At 54.6% G+C, this 22,195-nt stretch overlaps 3 protein-coding genes across 40 annotated transcripts in view; 2 read left to right on the top strand and 1 right to left on the bottom strand.

Moving 5' to 3' along the window:
* The window catches only part of OSGEP (O-sialoglycoprotein endopeptidase), a 70,894-nt gene extending 68,672 nt beyond the window's left edge, over positions 1-2,222 (bottom strand). For all 12 annotated transcript variants that reach the window (XR_014686502.1, XR_014686503.1, XR_014686504.1 and 9 more), the window contains exons 1-2: positions 1,965-2,222; positions 1,145-1,264 (exon numbers count right to left, since the gene is read on the bottom strand). Coding sequence is in view for 5 of the 12 variants with exons in the window: in XM_084502134.1 (XP_084358260.1) it covers positions 1,145-1,264; positions 1,965-2,079 (235 nt within the window). In the remaining 7 variants the exon portion in view is untranslated. The remainder of the gene's footprint in view (positions 1-1,144; positions 1,265-1,964) is intronic.
* A 9-nt stretch (positions 2,223-2,231) lies between these two features.
* Positions 2,232-22,195, top strand: part of LOC311426041 (DNA repair nuclease APEX1-like) — a 28,552-nt gene continuing 8,588 nt past the window's right edge. For all 27 annotated transcript variants that reach the window (XM_084502156.1, XM_084502155.1, XM_084502143.1 and 24 more), the window contains exons 1-2: positions 2,232-2,427; positions 9,794-9,939. In XM_084502156.1, the coding sequence (XP_084358282.1) occupies positions 2,385-2,427; positions 9,794-9,939 (189 nt within the window). In that variant the 5' untranslated portion in view covers positions 2,232-2,384. The remainder of the gene's footprint in view (positions 2,428-9,793; positions 9,940-22,195) is intronic.
* LOC311426048 (uncharacterized protein) overlaps positions 18,021-22,195 on the top strand; it is a gene marked incomplete at both ends in the record, with an annotated part of 5,258 nt that continues 1,083 nt past the window's right edge. Inside the window, 3 exons of the mRNA XM_084502168.1 lie at positions 18,021-18,032; positions 19,485-19,677; positions 22,054-22,192. Of these exons, the coding sequence (XP_084358294.1) occupies positions 18,021-18,032; positions 19,485-19,677; positions 22,054-22,192 (344 nt within the window). The remainder of the gene's footprint in view (positions 18,033-19,484; positions 19,678-22,053; positions 22,193-22,195) is intronic.

A 22,195-nucleotide genomic window follows, 5' to 3' on the forward strand; every position in this document is an offset into this window, starting at 1 on the left:
ATGCTAAGGACATGCTAAGGACACGCTAAGGACAAACTAAGGACAGATTAAGGCCAACCTAAGGATATACAAGGGACACATTAAGGCCACACCAAGGCCACATGAAGCACATGTTAAGCACACGCCAAGCACACGCTAAGGACACGCTAAGAACATGCTAAGAACATGCTAAGGACATGCTAAGGACACGCTAAGGAGACACTAAGGACAGATTAAGGCCAACATAAGGACATACAAAGGACACATTAAGGCCACGTTAAGGCCACACCAAGGACATGTGACGGACACACTAAGCACATGCTAAGGACACACTAAGGACATACTAAGAACACGCTAAGCACATGTTAAGAAGACACTAAGGACAGATTAAGGACAACCTAAGGACATACAAGGGACACATTAAGGCCACACCAAGGCCACATGAAGCACATGTTAAGCACACACCAAGCACACGCTAAGGACACGCTAAGAACACGCTAAGAACATGCTAAGAACATGCTAAGGACATGCTAAGGACATGTTAAGGAGACACTAAGGACAGATTAAGGCCAACATAAGGACATACAAAGGACACATTAAGGCCACGTTAAGGCCACACCAAGGACATGTGAAGGACACACTAAGCACATGCTAAGGACACACTAAGGACATACTAAGAACATGCTAAGCACATGTTAAGAAGACACTAAGGACACATTAAGGACAACCTAAGGACATACAAAGGACACATTAAGGTCACACCAAGGCCACATGAAGGCCATGCTAAGAACATGCTAAGCACACACTAAGCACACGCTAAGGACATGCTAAGGACATACTAAGAACACGCAAAGCACATGTTAAGAAGACACTAAGGACAGATTAAGGCCAACCTAAGGACATACAAGGGACACATTAAGGCCACACCAAGGCCACATGAAGCACATGTTAAGCACACGCCAAGCACACGCTAAGGACACGCTAAGAACACGCTAAGAACATGCTAAGAACATGCTAAGGACATGCTAAGGACATGTTAAGGAGACTCTAAGGACAGCTTAAGGCCAACCTAAGGACATACAAAGGCCACATCAAGGCCACGCTAAGCACATGTTAAGAACACGCTAAGAACATGCTAAGGACACGCTAAGGACACGCCACTGACCGCGGGTGAAGGCGACGGCGTCGACATCGCGGGGCCCGAGCCCGGCCTCCCGCAGGGCGTCGGCCACCAGCCCCAGCACCGCCCCCCGGTGGTGCCGCCCCGTGGGGCCGGGGGCGAAGCCTGCGGGGTCAAAGGTCACCCGGGGGTCAAAGGTCACGGGGAGGGGTCAAAGGTCACGGGGGAGGGGTCACCGGGGGTCAAAGGTCACGGGGGAGGGGTCAAGGGGGGCATTGGCCACGTGGGGTTGGGGGCTGGGGGGGGTCAAAGGTCATGGGGAGGGGTCAAAGGTCACCCAGGGGTCAAGGGTCACGGCCAGGGGTCACCGGGGTTCAAAGGTCACGGGGGAGGGGTCACCAGGGGTCAAAGGTCACGGGGGAGGGGTCACAGGGGGTATTGGACACGTGGGTCACAGGGGGGGTTAGGGGACATGGGGGGGGTCAAAGGTCACGGGGAGGGGTCAAAGGTCACCCAGGGGTCAAGGGTCACGGGCAGGGGTCACTGGGGGTCAAAGGTCACGGGGAGGGGTCACCGGGGGTCAAAGGTCATGGGGGAGGGGTCACAGGGGGTATTGGTCACGTGGGGTTGGGGGTTGGGGGGGTCAAAGGTCATGGGGAGGGGTCAAAGGTCACGGGGAGGGGTCAGAGGTCACGGGGGCGGGGTCACCGGGGCCGTGACGTCACGGGGGCGGGGCCTAACGGGCCTATAAGGGGGATCGGAGGCAGCGACGTCACGCGGAAGGGCCCGGGGGCGGGGTGCGTGACGTCACGGGGCGGGGTCACGTGGAGCCGGGGGCGGGGCGAGTGACGTCACTTCCGCTCACCGTGCCCGGGGGGCGTGACGTAGGTGGCGCGGCGGTTGCTGAGCACGCGGCCGTCGCGCACCAGCCCCGCCCCCACCTTGTTGGCCGAGCCCTCCAGCCCCAGCACCGTCGGCATCGCTGACGTCACTTCTGACGTCACTTCTGACGTCACCGCCGCTCCGCCGCCTCCTCCGCCGCCTCCCCAGCCGCCTCCGGAGCCGCTCCGCTTCCGCTTCCGGCCTCGCGGCGCCTCCCTTCCGGTTCGCGGCGCTTCCGCTTCCGGCTCGCGCTCACTTCCGGCTTCCGGCTTCCGGCCGCCGCCGCCGCTCCTCCACGCGGCGGGCCCCGGGCGCGCGGCCGCCGCTGATTGGCTCCGGGCGCGGCCCCGCGGCGGGCGCTGATTGGCTGAGGCGCGGCGAGGGGGCGGGGCCAGGCGGCGCCATGCCCAAGCGGGCCCGGAAGGAGAACGGCGGCGACAAGGAGGGTGAGTGGGACCAGTATAAACCAGTACGGACCAGTACGGACCAGTACGGGGCGGGGGGGACCGGTATGGACCAGTAGGGACCGGTATGGACCGGGACGGGCCGGTATAACCGGTATAAACCAGTACAGACCAGTATAGACCAGTATAAACCAGTATAAACCAGTATAAATAGGCCAGTATAAACCAGTAGGGACCAGTAGGGACCGGTATGGACCGGTATGGACCGGGCCGGGCCGGTATAACCAGTATAAACCAGTACAGACCAGTATAGACCAGTATGGACCAGTATAAATAGACCAGTATAACCTAGTAGGGACCAGTATAGACCAGTATAGACCGGTACGGGCCGGTATAGACCAGTATAAAGCAGTAAAGAGCAGTATAAACCAGTATAAACCAGTACAGGCCAGTACAGACCAGTACAAACCAGTATAGACTAGTATAAATAGACCAGTATAAACCAGTAGGGACCGGTACGGGCCAGTATAGACCAGTATAAACCAGTATAGACTAGTATAAACCAGTACAGCCCAGTATAAACCTGTATAAACCAGTATAAACCAGTATAAATAGACCAGTAGGGACTGGTACGGGCCGGTATGGACCAGTATAGACCAGTATAAACCAGTACAACCTAGTATAAACCAGTATAAACAAGTATAAGCCAGTACAACCCAGTATAAACCAGTACAGACCAGTATAGGCTAGTATAAACCAGTATAAACCAGTATAGACCAGTATGGACCAGTATAAATAGACCAGTATAAACCAGTAGGGACCAGTATAGACCAGTAGGGACCGGTACGGGCTGGTACAGGCCGGTATAACCGGTATAAACCAGTACAGACCAGTATAACCCAGTATAAACCAGTATAGACCAGTATAAATAGACCAGCATAAACCACTAGGGACCAGTATGGACCAGTATGGACCGGTACGGGCCGGTATAACCGGTATAAACCAGTATAGACCAGTATAGACCAGTATAAATCAGTATAAACCAGCATAAACCAGTATAGACCAGCATAAATAGACCAGTATAAACCAGTAGGGACCGGTACAGGCTGATATAGACCAGTATAAACCAGTATAGAGCAGTATAAACCAGTATAAATAGACCAGTATAGACCATTATGGATCAGTGGGGACCAGTAGGGACCGGTACGGGCTGATATAGACCAGTATAGACCAGTATAGACCAGTATAAACCAGTACAACCCAGTATAAACCAGTATAAACGAGTATAAACCAGTATAAATAGACCAGCATAGACCAGTAGGGACTGGTACGGGCTGGTATGGACCAGTATAGACCAGTATAAACCAGTATAGACCAGTATAAATAGACCAGAATAAACCAGTAGGGACTGGTACGGGCCGGTATAGACCAGTATAAACCACTATAGAGCAGTACAAACCAGTATAAACCAGTATAGACCAGTATAAATAGACCAGTATAGAGCATTATGGACCAGTATAGACCAGTATAGACCAGTACAGGCCGGTATAGATCGGTATAAATCAGTATAAGCCACTATAGACCAGTATAAACCAGCATAAACCAGTATAACCCAGTATAACTAGACCAGTATTGACCAGTATAAACCAGTATAAGTAGACCAGTATAAACCAGTAGGGAGCGGTGGGAACCAGTATGAACCAGTATGGGCTGGTACGGCCCAGTACAGACCAGCATAAACCAGTATATGCCGCTATAGACCAGTATAACCAGTATAGGCCAGTATAAACCAGTAGGGATGGGTACAAACCAGTACAAACCAGTAAGGACCAGTAAGGGTCAGGGGGACCAGTAGGAACCAGTACGGGGCACTGGGAGGGGGGCTCCTCCCAGTGCCCCCCCCCAGTGCCTCCCAGTCCATCCCAGTCCCTCCCAGTCCCTCCCAGTACATCCCAGTATACCCCAGTCCCCTCCCAGTCCCCTCCCAGTACATCCCAGTCTCCTCCCAGTATGTCCCAGTCCATCCCAGTCACCTCCCAGTCCCTCCCACTCCCTCCCAGTACCCCAAAACCCCCCCAAACCCCCTCCCAGTCCCTCCCAGTCCCCTCCCAGTATATCCCAGTATACCCCAGTCCCCTCCCAGTCCCCTCCCAGTACATCCCAGTCTCCTCCCAGTCCCTCCCAGTCCCTCCCAGTACCCCAAAACCCCCCAAATTCCCCCAAAAACCCCTCCAAACGCCCCTATAACCCCCTCCCAGTATATCCCAGTATCTCCCAGTCCCCTCCCAGTATATCCCAGTATATCCCAGTATATCCCAGTACCCCAAAACCCCCTAAAATCCCCCAAATCCCCCCCAAACCCCCCCCCAAACCCCCTCCCAGTCCCTCCCAGTCCCTCCCAGTCCCTCCCAGTCCCTCCCAGTCCCTCCCAGTCCCCTCCCAGTCCCCCAAACCCCCCCCAAACCCCCTCAGAGTCCCTCCCAGTCCCCTCCCAGTATATCCCAGTATACCCCAGTCTCCTCCCAGTCCCCTCCCAGTCCCCTCCCAGTCCCTCCCAGTCCCCTCCCAGTATATCCCAGTATACCCCAGTCCCCTCCCAGTCCCCTCCCAGTCCATCCCAGTCTCCTCCCAGTCCCTCCCAGTACCCCAAAACCCCCCAAAATCCCCCAAATCTCCCCCAAAACCCCTCCATATGCCCCTATAACCCCCTCCCAGTATATCCCAGTATATCCCAGTCCCTCCCAGTGCCCCAAAACCCCCTAAAACCACCCAAATCCCCCCTAAAACCCCCCCAAATCCCACCCAAATCACCCCAAACCCCCCCAAACCCCTCCCAGTCCCCCCCAGTCCCCTCCCAGTCCCTCCCAGTCCCCTCCCAGTATATCCCAGTATCTCCCAGTCCCCTCCCAGTATATCCCAGTCCCCTCCCAGTACATCCCAGTCCCCCAAAACCCCCCAAAACCCCCTAAAACCCCCCAAATCCCCCCTAAAATCCCCCCAACCCCCCCCAAACCCCTCCCAGTTTATCCCAATCCCCTCCCAGTTTATCCCAGTCCCCTCCCAGTTTATCCCAGTCCCTCCCAGTAACTCCCAGTGCCCCCCAGTTCCCCCGAAGCGCCCCCCGTCGCCGTGTCCCTACGAGGACCCCCCCTCCCAGTCCCTCCCAGTCCCTCCCAGTCCCTCCCAGTCCCTCCCAGTCCCTCCCAGTCCCTCCCAGTCCCCCAAACCCCCTCAGAGTCCCTCCCAGTCCCTCCCAGTTCACTCCCAGTATATCCCAGTATACCCCAGTCCCCTCCCAGTCTCCTCCCAGTACATTCCAGTCCCTCCCAGTACCCCAAAACCCCCCAAATTCCCCCCAAAACCCCTCCATATGCCCCTATAACCCCCTCCCAGTCCCTCCCAGTCCCCTCCCAGTATATCCCAGTATCTCCCAGTCCCCTCCCAGTATATCCCAGTATATCCCAGTCCCCCAAAACCCCCCAAAATCCCCCAAATCCCCCCCAAAACCCCCCTAAAACCCCCCCAACCCCCCCCAAACCCCTCCCAGTCCCCCCCAGTCCCCTCCCAGCCCCCTCCCAGTCCCTCCCAGTAACTCCCAGTCCCCCCCAGTTCCCCCGAAGCGCCCCCCGTCGCCGTGTCCCTACGAGGACCCCCCCTCCCAGTCCCTCCCAGTCCCTCCCAGTCCCTCCCAGTCCCCCAAAACCCCCCCAAACCCCCTCAGAGTCCCTCCCAGTGCCTCCCAGTGCCCTCCCAGTATATCCCAGTATACCCCAGTCTCCTCCCAGTCCCCTCCCAGTCTCTCCCAGTTCCCTCCCAGTACCTCAAAACCCCCCCAAACCCCCTCCCAGTCCCTTATAACCCCCTCCCAGTGCCTCCCAGTTCACTCCCAGTACATCCCAGTCCCCTCCCAGTCCTTCCCAGTACCCCAAAACCCCCCAAAACCCCCCAAATTCCCCCCAAAACCCCTCCATATGCCCCTATAACCCCCTCCCAGTCCCTCCCAGTCCCTCCCAGTATATCCCAGTATCTCCCAGTCCCCTCCCAGTATCTCCCAGTCTCCTCCCAGTATATCCCAGTCCCCCAAAACCCCCTAAAATTCCCCTAAAACCCCCCAAATCCCCCCCAAAACCCCCCCAAACCCCCCCAAACCCCCTCCCAGTTTATCCCAGTATATCCCAGTTTATCCCAGTCCCCTCCCAGTCCCTCCCAGTCCCTCCCAGTCCCTCCCAGCCCCCTCCCAGTGCCTCCCAGTAACTCCCAGTCCCCCCCAGTTCCCCCGAAGCGCCCCCCGTCGCCGTGTCCCTACGAGGACCCCCCCTCCCAGTCCCTCCCAGTCCCTCCCAGTCCCTCCCAGTCCCCCAAAACCCCCCCAAACCCCCTCAGAGTCCCTCCCAGTGCCTCCCAGTCCCCTCCCAGTATATCCCAGTATACCCCAGTCTCCTCCCAGTCCCCTCCCAGTCCCCTCCCAGTCCCTCCCAGTACCCCAAAGCCCCCCAAAACCCCCCAAATCTCCCCCAAAACCCCTCCATATGCCCCTATAACCCCCTCCCAGTCCCTCCCAGTGCCCTCCCAGTATATCCCAGTATCTCCCAGTCCCCTCCCAGTATCTCCCAGTCTCCTCCCAGTATATCCCAGTCCCCCAAAACCCCCCAAAACCCCCTAAAACCCGCCTAAAATCCCCCAAAATCCCCCAAATCTCCCCCAAAATCCCTCCATATGCCCCTATAACCCCCTCCCAGTATATCCCAGTCCCCTCCCAGTCCCTCCCAGTCCCCTCCCAGTATATCCCAGTCCCTCCCAGTGCCCCAAAACCCCCTAAAATCCCCCAAATCCCCCCCAAAACCCCCCTAAAACCCCCCCAACCCCCCCCAAACCCCTCCCAGTCTCCCCCAGTCCCCTCCCAGTCCCTCCCAGTCCCTCCCAGTAACTCCCAGTCCCCCCCAGTTCCCCCGAAGCGCCCCCCGTCGCCGTGTCCCTACGAGGACCCCCCCTCCCAGTCCCTCCCAGTCCCTCCCAGTCCCCTCCCAGTACCTCAAAACCCCCCCAAACCCCCTCCCAGTCCCTTATAACCCCCTCCCAGTGCCTCCCAGTTCACTCCCAGTCCCTCCCAGTCCCCTCCCAGTATATCCCAGTATACCCCAGACCCCTCCCAGTATATCCCAGTATATCCCAGTACATCCCAGTCCCCTCCCAGTCCTTCCCAGTACCCCAAATTCCCCCCAAAACCCCCCAAATCACCCCAAAACCCCCTCCCAGTCCCTCCCAGTCCCTCCCAGTCCCTTCCCAGTGCCCTCCCAGTATATCCCAGTCCCCTCCCAGTACATCCCAGTCCCCCAAAACCCCCCAAAACCCCCTAAAACCCACCTAAAATCCCCCAAATCCCCCCCAAATCCCCCCTAAAACCCCCCCAAACCCCTCCCAGTCCCCCCCAGTCCCCTCCCAGTCCCTCCCAGTCCCCCAAAACCCCCCCAAACCCCCTCAGAGTCCCTCCCAGTGCCTCCCAGTGCCCTCCCAGTATATCCCAGTATACCCCAGTCTCCTCCCAGTCCCTCCCAGTCCCTCCCAGTCCCCTCCCAGTACCCCAAAACCCCCCCAAACCCCCTCCCAGTCCCTTCTAACCCCCTCCCAGTGCCTCCCAGTTCACTCCCAGTATATCCCAGTATACCCCAGACCCCTCCCAGTATATCCCAGTACATCCCAGTCCCCTCCCAGTATATCCCAGTATATCCCAGTACCCTAAAACCCCCTAAAATCCCCCTAAAACCCCCCAAACCCCCCCCAAACCCCCCCAAAACCTCCCCAAACCCCCTCCCAGTCCCTCCCAGTATATCCCAGTCCCCCCCAGTCCCCTCCCAGTCCCTCCCAGTCCCTCCCAGTAACTCCCAGTCCCCCCCAGTTCCCCCAAAGCGCCCCCCGTCGCCGTGTCCCTACGAGGACCCCCCCTCCCAGTCCCTCCCAGTCCCTCCCAGTCCCTCCCAGTCCCTCCCAGTCCCCCAAAACCCCCCCAAACCCCCTCAGAGTCCCTCCCAGTGCCTCCCAGTGCCCTCCCAGTATATCCCAGTATACCCCAGTCTCCTCCCAGTACCTCCCAGTCCCTCCCAGTGCCCCAAAACCCCCAAAATTCCCCCCAAAACCCCCCCAAACCCCCTCCCAGTCCCTTATAACCCCCTCCCAGTGCCTCCCAGTTCACTCCCAGTCCCTCCCAGTCCCCTCCCAGTATATCCCAGTATACCCCAGACCCCTCCCAGTATATCCCAGTACATCCCAGTCCCCTCCCAGTCCTTCCCAGTACCCCAAAACCCCCCAATACCCCTCAAATCTCCCCCAAAACCCCCCCAAATCACCCCAAAACCCCCTCCCAGTCCCTCCCAGTCCCCTCCCAGTATATCCCAGTATACCCCAGTCTCCTCCCAGTCTCCTCCCAGTATCCCCCAGTCCCTCCCAGTCTCCTCCCAGTCCCTCCCAGTCCCCTCCCAGTACCCCAAAAGCCCCCCAAACCCCCTCCCAGTCCCTCCCAGTGCCCTTCCAGTATATCCCAGTATCCCCCAGTCCCCTCCCAGTATATCCCAGTCCCCTCCCAGTACATCCCAGTCCCCCAAAACCCCCCAAAACCCCCTAAAACCCGCCTAAAATCCCCCCAAACCCCCCCAAATCCCCCCTAAAACCCCCCCAAACCCCTCCCAGTCCCCCCCAGTCCCTCCCAGCCCCCTCCCAGTCCCTCCCAGTAACTCCCAGTGCCCCCCAGTTCCCCCGAAGCGCCCCCCGTCGCCGTGTCCCTACGAGGACCCCCCCTCCCAGTCCCTCCCAGTCCCTCCCAGTCCCTCCCAGTCCCTCCCAGTCCCCCAAAACCCCCCCAAACCCCCTCAGAGTCCCTCCCAGTGCCTCCCAGTGCCCTCCCAGTATATCCCAGTATACCCCAGTCTCCTCCCAGTCCCCTCCCAGTCCCCTCCCAGTCCCTCCCAGTCCCTTATTACCCCCTCCCAGTCCCCCATTACCCCCTCAGAGTCCCTCCCAGTCCCTCCCAGTCCCCTCCCAGTATATCCCAGTATACCCCAGACCCCTCCCAGTCCCCTCCCAGTATCTCCCAGTCCTTCCCAGTCCCCCAAAACCCCCCAAAATCCCCCAAATCTCCCCCAAAACCCCTCCATATGCCCCTATAACCCCCTCCCAGTCCCTCCCAGTGCCCTCCCAGTATATCCCAGTATCTCCCAGTCCCCTCCCAGTATATCCCAGTCTCCTCCCAGTATATCCCAGTCCCCCAAAACCCCCCAAAATCCCCCAAATCCCCCCCAAATCCCCCCCAAATCACCCCAAAACCCCCCCAAACCCCTCCCAGTCCCCTCCCAGTATATCCCAGTATACCCCAGTCCCCTCCCAGTGCCTCCCAGTAACTCCCAGTGCCCCCCAGTTCCCCCGAAGCGCCCCCCGTCGCCGTGTCCCTACGAGGACCCCCCCGTGCGGGCGCTGTCCCCGGGGGGGGCGGCGGCGTCGCTGCGCCTGGCGTCCTGGAACGTGGGGGGGCTGCGGGCCTGGATCAAGAAGGGGGGGCTGCAGGTAGGGTTTTGGGGCCAAAAACCCCGATTTTGGGCAAATTCGGGCGGTTTGGGGGCTGGGGGGGGAAGGGGGGGAGCTGGGGGTGAAGGGGGGGGGGTTTGGGGGGGGTTTGGGGGGTTTAAGGGGGTTTTGGGGGGGATAAAGGATTTAGGGGATTTGGGGGATTATAGGATTTGGGGGGAAAAAAGGGGGATTTTGGGGTTTTGGGGGAAATTTGGGGTTTTGGGGGTTTTGGGGGAAATTTGGGGTTTTTGGGGTTTGGGGGGTTTGAGGGAATTTATGGGGTTTGGGGGGTTTTAGGGGATTTGGGGATTTGGGGGGATTTTGGGGTTTTTGGGGTTTTGGGGGAATTTATGGGGTTTTTGGGGTTTTGGGGGAATTTATGGGGTTTTTGGGGTTTTGGGGGAAATTTGGGGTTTTTGGGATTTTGGAGGTTTTGGGGGATTTAGGTTTTTTTGGGGGTTTATGGGAATTTAGAGGTTTGGGGGGTTTTAGGGGATTTGGGGGGTTTAGGGGGTTTTGGGGGAATTTCTGGGGTTTTTGGGGTTTTGGGGGTTTGGGGTAATTTCTGGGGTTTTGGGGGTTTTGGGGGATTTATGGGGTTTTTGGGGTTTGGGGGAATTTATAGGGTTTGGGGGGTTTTAGGAATGTAGGAGATTTGGGGGAATTTATGTTTTTTTGGGGGTTTTGGGGGAATTTCTGGGGTTTTGGGGGTTTTGGGGAGTTTTTGGGGTTTCTGGGGTTTGGGGCAATTTATGGGGATTTGGGGATTTTGGGGATTTGGGGCATAAAAGGGGGATTTGGGGCAACTTTGGGGTGTTGGCGTCCTGGAACGTGGGGGGGCTGCGGGCCTGGATCAAGAAGGGGGGGCTGCAGGTAGGGTTTTGGGGCCAAAAACCCCGATTTTGGGCAAATTCGGGCGGTTTGGGGACTGGGGGGGGAAGGGGGGAAAGGGGGGAGTGAGGGGGGGGGGGTTTGGGGGGGGTTTGGGGGGTTTAAGGGGGTTTTGGGGGGGGATAAAGGATTTAGGGGATTTGGGGGGTTTATAGGATTTGGGGGGAAAAAGGGGGATTTTGGGGTTTTGGGGGAAATTTGGGGGTTTGGGGGATTTGGGGGAAATTTGGGGTTTTTGGGGTTTGGGGGGTTTGGGGGGATTTATGGGGTTTGGGGGGTTTTAGGGGTTTGGGGGATTTGGGGGGATTTGGGGGTTTTTGGGGTTTGGGGGAATTTATGGGGTTTTTGGGGTTTGGGGGGAAATTTGGGGTTTTGGGGGTTTTGGAGGTTTTGGGGATTTAGGTTTTTTTGGGGGTTTATGGGAATTTAGAGGTTTGGGGGGTTTTAGGGGATTTGGGGGGTTTATGGGGTTTTGGGGATTTTGGGGGAATTTCTGGGGTTTTTGGGGTTTTGGGGAGTTTTTGGGGTTTCTGGGGTTTGGGGCAATTTATGGGGATTTGGGGGTTTTGGGGATTTGGGGCATAAAAGGGGGATTTGGGGCAACTTTGGGGTGTTGGCGTCCTGGAACGTGGGGGGGCTGCGGGCCTGGATCAAGAAGGGGGGGCTGCAGGTAGGGTTTTGGGGCCAAAAACCCCGATTTTGGGCAAATTCGGGCGGTTTGGGGGCTGGGGGGGAAGGGGGGAAAGGGAGGAGTGGGGGGGGGGGGGGTTTGGGGGGGGGTTTTGGGGGGTTTAAGGGGTTTTGGGGGCGATAAAGGATTTAGGGGATTTGGGGGGTTTATAGGATTTGGGGGGGAAAAAGGGGGATTTTGGGGTTTTGGGGGAAATTTGGGGTTTTGGGGGTTTTGGGGGGTTTGGGGACAATTATGGGGATTCTGGGGTTTGAGGGAATTTATGGGGTTTGGGGGGTTTTAGGGGTTTGGGGGATTTGGGGGGATTTGGGGGTTTTTGGGGTTTGGGGGAATTTATGGGGTTTTTGGGGTTTTGGGGAATTTCTGGGGTTTGGGAGTTTTGGGGGAAATTTGGGGTTTTGGGGGTTTTGGAGGTTTTGGGGATTTAGGTTTTTTTGGGGGGTTTATGGGAATTTAGAGGTTTGGGGGGTTTTAGGGGATTTGGGGGGTTTAGGGGTTTTGGGGGAATTTATGAGTTTTTGGGGTTTTTGGGGTTTTGGGGGAATTTCTGGGGTTTTGGGGTTTTGGGGGATTTATGGGGTTTTTGGGGTTTGGGGGAATTTATAGGGTTTGGGGGTTTTAGGAATGTAGGGGATTTGGGGGAATTTCTGGGGTTTTGGGGTAATTTCTGGGGTTTTGGGGTTTTGGGGGTTTGTGGGAATTTCTGGGGATTTGGGGATTTTGGGGGTTTTGGGGCATAAAAGGGGGATTTGGGGCAACTTTGGGGTGTTGGCGTCCTGGAACGTGGGGGGGCTGCGGGCCTGGATCAAGAAGGGGGGGCTGCAGGTAGGGTTTTGGGGCGAAAAACCCCGATTTTGGGCAAATTCGGGCGGTTGGGGGCTGGGGGGGGAAGGGGGGGAGCTGGGGGTGAAGGGGGGGGGGTTTGGGGGGGGTTTGGGGGGTTTAAGGGGGTTTTGGGGGGGATAAAGGATTTAGGGGATTTATAGGATTTGGGGGAATTTTTATGGGTTTTGGGGTTTGGGGGAAATTTGGGGTTTTGGGGGTTTTGGGGGAAATTTGGGGTTTTGGGGGATTTAGGGGGTTATGGGGTTTCTGGGGTTTGGGGGAATTTGTGGGGTTTTGGGGGTTTTAGGGTTTGGGGGATTTGGGGGGTTTTGGGGAATTATGGGGTTTTTGGGGTTTTGGGGTGATTTATGATTTTTTGGGGTTTTTAGGGATTTAGGGGGTTTGGGGGTTTGGGGGAATTTGGGAGGATTTGGACGTTTGGGGGTTTACGGGGTTTGGGGGGTTTTAGGGATTTGGGGGGTTTAGGGGGTTTTGGGGAATTTATGGGGTTTTGGGGTTTTTGGGGTTTTGGGGTAATTTCTGGGGTTTTGGGGTTTGGGGACAATTATGGGGATTCTGGGGTTTGAGGGAATTTATGGGGTTTTGGGGGTTTTAGGGGTTTGGGGGATTTGGGGGATTTTGGGGTTTTTGGGGTTTTGGGGGAAATTTGGGGTTTTGGGGGTTTGGGGGTTTTGGGGGATTAGGTTTTTTGGGGGGTTTATGGGAATTTAGAGGTTTGGGGGGTTTTAGGGGGATTTGGGGGTTTATGGGGTTTTGGGGATTTTGGGGGAATTTATGAGTTTTTGGGGTTTTTGGGGTTTTGGGGGAATTTCTGGGGTTTTGGGGGTTTTGGGGGATTTATGGGGTTTTTGGGGTTTGGGGGAATTTGTAGGGTTTGGGGGGTTTTAGGAATGTAGGGGATTTGGGGGAATTTATGGGGTTTTGGGGGAATTTCTGGGGTTTTGGGGGTTTTTGGGGAGTTTTTGGGGTTTCTGGGGGTTTGGGGGAATTTATGGGATTTGGGGATTTTGGGGGTTTTGGGGCATAAAAGGGGGATTTGGGGCAACTTCGGGGTGTTGGCGTCCTGGAACGTGGGGGGGCTGCGGGCCTGGATCAAGAAGGGGGGGCTGCAGGTAGGGTTTTGGGGCGAAAAACCCCCGATTTTGGGCAAATTCGGGCGGTTTCACAATCGGAGGGGTTGGGGGGGAAAGGGGGGAGTGAGGGGGGGGGGGTTTGGGGGGGGTTTGGGGGGTTAAGGGGTTTTGGGGGGGATAAAGGATTTAGGGGATTTATGGGATTTGGGGAATTTATAGGGTTTTGGGGTTTTGGGGGAAATTTGGGGTTTTGGGGGTTTTGGGGGGTTTTGGGAGTTTTTGGGGTTTTGGGGGATTTAGGGGGTTTATGGGGTTTCTGGGGTTTGGGGGAATTTATGGGGTTTTGGGGGTTTTAGGGGTTTAGGGATTTAGGGGGTTTTGGGGGAAATTATGGGGTTTTTGGGATTTTGGGGGTTTTGAGGGTTTTTGGGTGCTTATGGGGTTTATGGGGATTTGGGGATTTAGGGGGTTTTTGGAGTGTTTGGGGTTTGGGGGAAATTATGGGGTTTTTGGGATTTTGGAGGTTTTGGGGTAATTTCTGGGGTTTGGGGGATTTATGGGGTTTTTGGGGTTTTGGGGTTTGGGGAATTATAGGGTTTGGGGGGTTTTAGGAATGTAGGGGATTTGGGGAATTTATGTTTTTTGGGGGTTTTGGGGGAATTTCTGGGGTTTTTTGGGGTTTTGGGGAGTTTTTGGGGTTTGTGGGGTTTGGGGGAATTTATGGGGGATTTGGGATTTTGGGGGTTTTGGGGCATAAAAGGGGGATTTGGGGCAACTTTGGGGTGTTGGCGTCCTGGAACGTGGGGGGGCTGCGGGCCTGGATCAAGAAGGGGGGGCTGCAGGTGGGGTTTTGGGGCCAAAAACCCGATTTTGGGCAAATTCGGGCGGTTTGGGGGCTGGGGGGGAAGGGGGGGAGCTGGGGGGTGAAGGGGGGGGGGTTTGGGGGGGTTTGGGGGGTTTAAGGGGGTTTTGGGTTTAAGGGGGTTTTGGGGGGGATAAAGGATTTAGGGGATTTATAGGATTTGGGGGAATTTATAGGGTTTTTGGGGTTTTGGGGGAAATTTGGGGTTTTGGGGGGATTTAAGGGGTTTATGGGGTTTCTGGGGTTTGGGGGAATTTATAGGGTTTTGGGGTTTTAGGGGATTTGGGGGTTTTTGGGGTTTGGGGGAAATTATGGGGGTTTTGGGGTTTTGGGGGATTTAGGGGATTTTGGGGGTTTTGAGGATTTTTGGGTGCTTATGGGGTTTATGGGGTTTTGGGGGATTTAGGGGGTTTTTGGGGTTTTAGGGATTTGGGGGATTTAGGGGGTTTTGGGGGTTTTTGGGGTTTGGGGGAAATTATGGGGTTTTTGGGATTTTGGAGGTTTTGGGGTAATTTCTGGGGTTTTTGGGTTTTGGGGGAATTTATAGGGTTTCGGGGGTTTTAGGAATGTAGGGGATTGGGGGGAATTTATGGGGTTTTGGGGGTTTTGGGGGAATTTCTGGGTTTTGGGGGTTTTGGGGAGTTTTTGGGGTTTGTGGGGTTTGGGGGAATTTATGGGATTTGGGGATTTTGGGGGTTTTGGGGCATAAAAGGGGGATTTGGGGCAACTTTGGGGTGTTGGCGTCCTGGAACGTGGGGGGGCTGCGGGCCTGGATCAAGAAGGGGGGGCTGCAGGTAGGGTTTTGGGGCGAAAAACCCCGATTTTGGGCAAATTCGGGCGGTTTGGGGGCTGGGGGGGAAAGGGGGAAAGGGAGGAGTGAGGGGGGGGGGTTTGGGGGGGGGTTTGGGGGGTTTAAGGGGGTTTTGGGGGGGATAAAGGATTTAGGGGATTTGGGGGGTTTATAGGATTTGGGGGGAAAAAGGGGGATTTTGGGGTTTTGGGGGAAATTTGGGGTTTTGGGGGTTTTGGGGGAAATTTGGGGTTTTTGGGGTTTGGGGGGTTTGGGGGATTTATGGGGTTTGGGGGGTTTTAGGGGTTTAGGGGATTTGGGGGGTTTAGGGGGTTTTTGGGGTTTTGGGGGAATTTATGGGGTTTTTGGGGTTTTGGGGAAATTTGGGGTTTTGGGGGTTTTTGGGGGTTTTTGGGGATTTATGGGGTTTTTGGGGGTTTATGGGAATTTAGAGGTTTTGGGGGTTTTAGGGGATTTGGGGGGTTTAGGGGGTTTTGGGGGTTTTGGGGGAATTTATGGGGTTTTTGGGGTTTTGGGGGTTTGGGGTAATTTATGAGGTTTTGGGGGTTTTGGGGGATTTATGGGGTTTTTGGGGTTTGGGGGAATTTATAGGGTTTGGGAGGTTTTAGGAATGTAGGGGATTTGGGGAATTTATGGGGTTTTTGGGGTTTTGGGGGAATTTCTGGGGTTTTGGGGGTTTTGGGGGATTTATGGGGTTTTTGGGGTTTGGGGCAATTTAGAGGGATTTGGGGGTTTTGGGGATTTGGGGCATAAAAGGGGGATTTGGGGCAACTTTGGGGTGTTGGCGTCCTGGAACGTGGGGGGGCTGCGGGCCTGGATCAAGAAGGGGGGGCTGCAGGTAGGGTTTTGGGGCCAAAAACCCCGATTTTGGGCAAATTCGGGCGGTTTGGGGGCTGGGGGGGGAAGGGGGGGAGCTGGGGGTGAAGGGGGGGGGGGTTTGGGGGGGTTTGGGGGGTTTAAGGGGGTTTTGGGGGGGATAAAGGATTTAGGGGATTTATGGGATTTGGGGGAATTTATAGGGTTTTGGGGCTTTTGGGGGAAATTTGGGGTTTTGGGGGATTTAGGGGGTTTATGGGGTTTCTGGGGTTTGGGGGAATTTGTGGGGTTTTGGGGGTTTTAGGGGTTTGGGGGATTTGGGGGGATTTGGGGGTTTTTGGGGTTTGGGGGAATTTATGGGGTTTTTGGGGTTTGGGGGAAATTTGGGGTTTTGGGGGTTTTGGAGGTTTTGGGGGATTTAGGTTTTTTTGGGGGTTTATGGGAATTTAGAGGTTTGGGGGGTTTTAGGGGATTTGGGGGGTTTAGGGGGTTTTGGGGTTTTGGGGGAATTTATGGGGTTTTTGGGGTTTTGGGGGATTTAGGGGGTTTCTGGGGTTTCTGGGGTTTGGGGGAATTTGTGGGGTTTTGGGGGATTTAGGGGGTTTTTGGGGCTTTAGGGATTTGGGGGATTTAGGGGGTTTTTGGAGTGTTTGGGGGAAATTATGGGGTTTTTGGGATTTTGGAGGTTTTGGGGTAATTTCTGGGGTTTTGGGGGCTTTATGGGGTTTTTGGGGTTTGGGAGAATTTATAGGGTTTGGGGGGTTTTAGGAATGTAGGGGATTGGGGGGAATTTATGGGGTTTTGGGGGTTTTGGGGGAATTTCTGGGGTTTTGGGGGTTTTGGGGAGTTTTTGGGGTTTGTGGGGTTTGGGGGAATTTCTGGGGATTTGGGGATTTTGGGGTTTTGGGGCATAAAAGGGGGATTTGGGGCAACTTTGGGGTGTTGGCGTCCTGGAACGTGGGGGGGCTGCGGGCCTGGATCAAGAAGGGGGGGCTGCAGGTAGGGTTTGGGGCGAAAAACCCCGATTTTGGGCAAATTCGGGCGGTTTGGGGACTGGGGGGGAAGGGGGGGAGCTGGGGGTGAAGGGGGGGGGGGTTTGGGGGGGGTTTGGGGGGTTTAAGGGGGGTTTGGGGGGGATAAAGGATTTAGGGGATTTATAGGATTTGGGGGAATTTATAGGGTTTTTGGGGTTTTGGGGGAAATTTGGGGTTTTGGGGGTTTGGGGGGTTTGGGGACAATTATGGGGGTTCTGGGGTTTGAAGGAATTTATGGGGTTTTGGGGGTTTTAGGGGTTTGGGGGATTTGGGGGGATTTGGGGGTTTTTGGGGTTTGGGGGAATTTATGGGGTTTTTGGGGTTTTGGGGGAAATTTGGGGTTTGGGGGGATTTATGGGGTTTGGAGGTTTATGGGATTTGGGGGATTTATGGGATTTGGTGGATTTGGGGAGATTTATGGGATTTGGGGGAACTTGGGGGTGATTTTTAGGGTTTGGGGGATTTATGGGATTGGAATTTATGGGATTTGGGGGATTTTCTGGGATTTGGGGTGATTTATGGGGGATTTATAGGTTTTGGGGGGGTTATGGGATTGGAATTTATGGGATTTGGGGAGATTTATGGGATTTGGGGGATTTATGGGGTTTTGGGGGATTTATGGGATTGGAATTTATGGGATTTGGGGCGATTTATAGGGTTTTGGAGGATTTATGGGATTTGGGGGGATTTATGGGGTTTGGGGGGATTGATGGGCTTGGAATATATGGGATTTGGGGATTTATGGGATTTGGGGGGATTTATGGGATTTGGGGGGCATTTATGGGATTTGGGGTATTTATGGATTTGTGGGATTTATAGGGTTTTGGGGGATTTACAGGATTTGGGACATTTTGGGGCAATTTCTGGGACTGGGCCCGGACATCCTCTATCCATCCTTTTCCGGGTGTTGCCCCCGTCCCGTTTTGGGTTAATTTCCGGCGTTTTTTGGGGCCAGTGGGTGCAGGAGGGAGGCCCCGGACGTGCTGGATATGGGATCTGGGGGGGATTTATAGGGTTTGGGGAGATTTATGGGATTTGTGATGATTTATGGGATATGGGGGGATTTGTGGGATTTATAGGGTTTGGGGGGATTTATGGGATTGGAATTTATGGGATTTGGGGTGGATTTGGGGAACTTTGGGGTGATTTATAGGGTTTTGGGGGATTTATGGGTTTTGTGGGATTTATGGGATTTGTGGGGGATTTATGGGGTTTTGGGCGATTTATGGGATTGGAATTTATGGGATTTTGGGGATTTCTGGGATTTGGGGTGATTTATGGGGGATTTATAGGGTTTGGGGGATTTATGGGCTTGGAATTTATGGGATTTGGGGGATTTTGGGGATTTGGGGTGATTTATGGGGGATTTATAGGGTTTGGGGGGATTTATGGGCTTGGAATTTATGGGATTTGGGGGGATTTATAGGGTTTGGAGGATTTATGGGATTTTGGGGGGATTTATGGGGTTTTGGGGGGATTTATGGATTGGAATTTATGGGATTTGGGGGATTCATGGGATTTGGGGGGGATTTATAGAGTTTTGGGGTGTTTATGGGATTGGAATTTATGGGATTTGGGGTGATTTATGGGATTTGGGGTTTATTTATGGGATTTTGGGGGATTTATGGGGTTTTAGGGTATTTATGGGATTCGGGATATTTATAGGATTTGGGTTATTTCTATGATTTGGGCCATTTTGGGGCGATTTCTGGGACTGGGCCCGGACAACCTCCGCCCGTCCTTTTCCGGGTGTTGCCCCCGTCCCGTTTTGGGTTAATTTCCGGCGTTTTTTGGGGCCAGTGGGTGCAGGAGGAGGCCCCGGACGTGCTGGATATGGGATCTGGGGGGATTTTAGGGTTTGGGGGATTTATGGGATTGGAATTTATGGGATTTGGGGGGATTTGTGGGATTTATGGGATTTGGGGGAACTTTGGGGTGATTTATAGGATTTTGGGGGATTTATGGGGTTTTGGGGATTTATGGGATTGGAATTTATGGATTTGGGGGATTTCTGGGATTGGGGGGATTTAGGGGGATTTATAGGGTTTGGGGATTTATGGGATTGGAATTATGGGATTTGGGATTCTGGATTTGGATTTATGGAGTTTTTGGGGATTTATGGGATTGGAATTTATGGGATTTGGGGAGATTTATGGGATTTTGGATTTATGGGGTTTTGGGGGATTTAATGGGATTTGGGGAGATTTATGGGATTTTGGGGGGATTCATGGATTTGGGGGATTTATGGGTTTTGGGGGATTTATGGAATTGGAATTTATGGGATTTGGGGATTTTGGTTTTGATGGAATATATGGGATTTGCGGATTTATGGATTTTGGGGGGATTTGGGGTTTATTTATGGATTTGTTTATGGGATGATTTATAGGATTTGGGATATAATAAGATTTGGGCCATTTTGGGGCGATTTCTGGGACTGGGCCCGGACATCCTCTATCCATCCTTTTCCGGGTGTTGCCCCCGGCCCGTTTTGGGTTAATTTCCGGCGTTTTGGGGCCAGTGTGTGCAGGAGGAGGCCCCGGACGTGCTGTGGCCTGCAGGAGACGAAGTGCGCGGCCCCCGCGGTGCCCCCCGAGGTGCGGGCGCTGCCGGGCTCCCCACCAGTTCTGGGCCAGCCCCGAGGGGCGCCCGGGCTACAGCGGGGTGGGGGCTGCTGGCCCGCCACGAGCCCCTCAGCGTCACCTACGGCATCGGTGAGACCCCAAAAACCCACCCCGTAACCCAAAAAACGACCCCATAAACCCAAAAAACCACCCCGTAATCCCAAAGAACGGCCCCGTAATCCAAAGTTCTCCCCAGGGTTCAAAATGTATGTTGGAGGACCTAGAACCTTCATAATTGCAGCTAAATGGACCCAAAATGCACCCCAAAATCAACAGGTGGCACCCTGACCCCATAAATATCTTGTAGGGGATCCCAAAACCTGACCCCGTAATCCCAAAGAACCGCCCCGTAATCCCAAAGTTCTCCCAGGGCTTCGAAAGCTGTCTTGAAGGACCTAGAACCTTCTTAATTGGAGCTAAATTGACCCCAAATCTACCCCAAAACCACCAGGTGACACCCTGACCCCATAAATATCTTGTAGGGGATCCTAAAAGCCAACCCTATAATCCCAAAATCCCACCCCGTAATCCCAAAGTTCTCCCAGGGCTTCAAAACATACATTGGAGGACCTAGAACCTTCATAATTGGAGCTAAATTGACCCAAAATTTACCCTAAAATCACCAGGGGACCCCCCGATCCCATAAATATCTTGTAGGGGATCCCAAAACCCGACCCCATAATCCAAAAAACGACCTCATAATCCCAAAGTTGTCCCAGGGCTTTGAAAGCTGTCTTGAAGGACCTAGAACCTTCTTAATTGGAGCTAAATTGACCCAAAATGCACCTCGAAATTACAAGGGGACGCCCCCGACCCCATAAATATCTTGTAGGGGATCCTAAAAGCCAACCCTATAATCCCAAAAAACGACCCCGTAATCCCAAAGTTCTCCCAGGGCTTCAAAACATACATTGGAGGACCTAGAACCTTCATAATTGGAGCTAAATTGACCCAAAATGCACCCCAAAATCATCAGGTGACCCCCCGATCCCATAAATGTCTTGTAGGGGATCCCAAAAACTGACCCTGTAATCCCAAAAAACGGCCCCGTAATCCCAAAGTTCTCCCCGGGGTTCAAAACGTACGTTGGAGGACCTAGAACCTTCATAATTGGAGCTAAATTGACCAAAACCACCCCAAAACCTTTGGTAGCCACCAGTAGACTTGTGGTTGCCCCATTGACCCCAAAACCCTTTGGATGACCCCAAAACCCTTCAGTGGCCCCCATTGACCCCAAACTCCCACTATTGACCCCAAAACCTTTGTTGGCCACCAGTAGACCCCAAACCACCACTACTGACCCCAAAACCCTTCAGATGACCCCAAAACCCTTCGGTAGCCACCAGTTGACCCCAAAACCCTTTGGTTGCCACCAGTTGACCCCTGGTTGCCCTATTGACCCCAAAACCCCTTCAATACCCTTTATTGACCCCAAAACCCTTTGGTTGCCACCAGTTGACCCCAAAACCCTTTGGATGACCCCAAAACCCTTCAATAGCCTTTATTGACCCCAAAACCCTTTGGTAGCCACCAGTAGACCCTTGGTTGCCCCATTGACCCCAAGACCTTTCAATAGCCACCATTGACCCCAAAACCCTTTGTTGGCCACCAGTAGACCCCAAAACCCTTCAATGGCCTTTATTGACCCCAAACCCTTCGGATGACCCCAAAACCCTTTGGTAGCCACCAGTAGACCCCTGGTTGCCCTATTGACCCCAAAACCCTTCAATAGCCTTTATTGACCCCAAAACCCTTTAGTTGACCCCAAAACCCTTCAACGGCCACCAGTTGACTCCTGGTTGCCACTATTGACCCCAAAACCCTTTAATGGCTTTTATTGACCCCAAAACCCTTCCAATGACCCCAAAACCCTACAGTTGCCACGTGTTGACCCCAAAACCCTTCAGATGACCCCAAAACCCTCCGGTAGCCACCCATCGACCCCCACTAGCCACCCTCTCCCCCCAGGCGACCCCGAGCACGACGCCGAAGGCCGGGTGGTGACGGCCGAGTTCCCCCAAAAAGAGTTCCCAAAACCCTTCAGTGGCCCCCATTGACTCCAAACTCCCACTATTGACCCCAAAACCCTTCGGATGACCCCAAAACCCTTCAATAGCCTTTATTGACCCCAAAACCCTTTGGTAGCCACCAGTAGACCCTTGGTTGCCCCATTGACCCCAAGACCTTTCAATGGCCACCATTGACCCCAAAACCCTTTGTTGGCTACCGTTGACCCCAAAACCCTTCCAATGACCCCAAAACCCTTCGGATGACCCCAAAACCCTTTGGTAGCCACCAGTAGACCCCTGGTTGCCCCATTGACCCCAAAACCCTTCAATAGCCTTTATTGACCCAAAACCCTTCTGTTGGGATCAGTTGACCCCAAAACCCTTTGGTTGCCACCAGTTGACCCCAAACCCTCCGGTAGCCACCCATCAACCCCCACTAGCCACCCTCTCCCCCCAGGCGACCCCGAGCACGACGCCGAAGGCCGGGTGGTGACGGCCGAGTTCCCCTCCCTCTACGTGGTGGCCGCCTACGTCCCCAACTCCGGCCGGGGCCTCGTCCGCCTGCCCTACCGCCAGCGTTGGGGACCGCGCCTTCCGCT

This window comes from Aythya ferina (genome assembly GCF_964211825.1).
Source record: "Aythya ferina genome assembly, chromosome: 36".
In the NCBI taxonomy this organism is placed as follows: domain Eukaryota; kingdom Metazoa; phylum Chordata; class Aves; order Anseriformes; family Anatidae; genus Aythya; species Aythya ferina.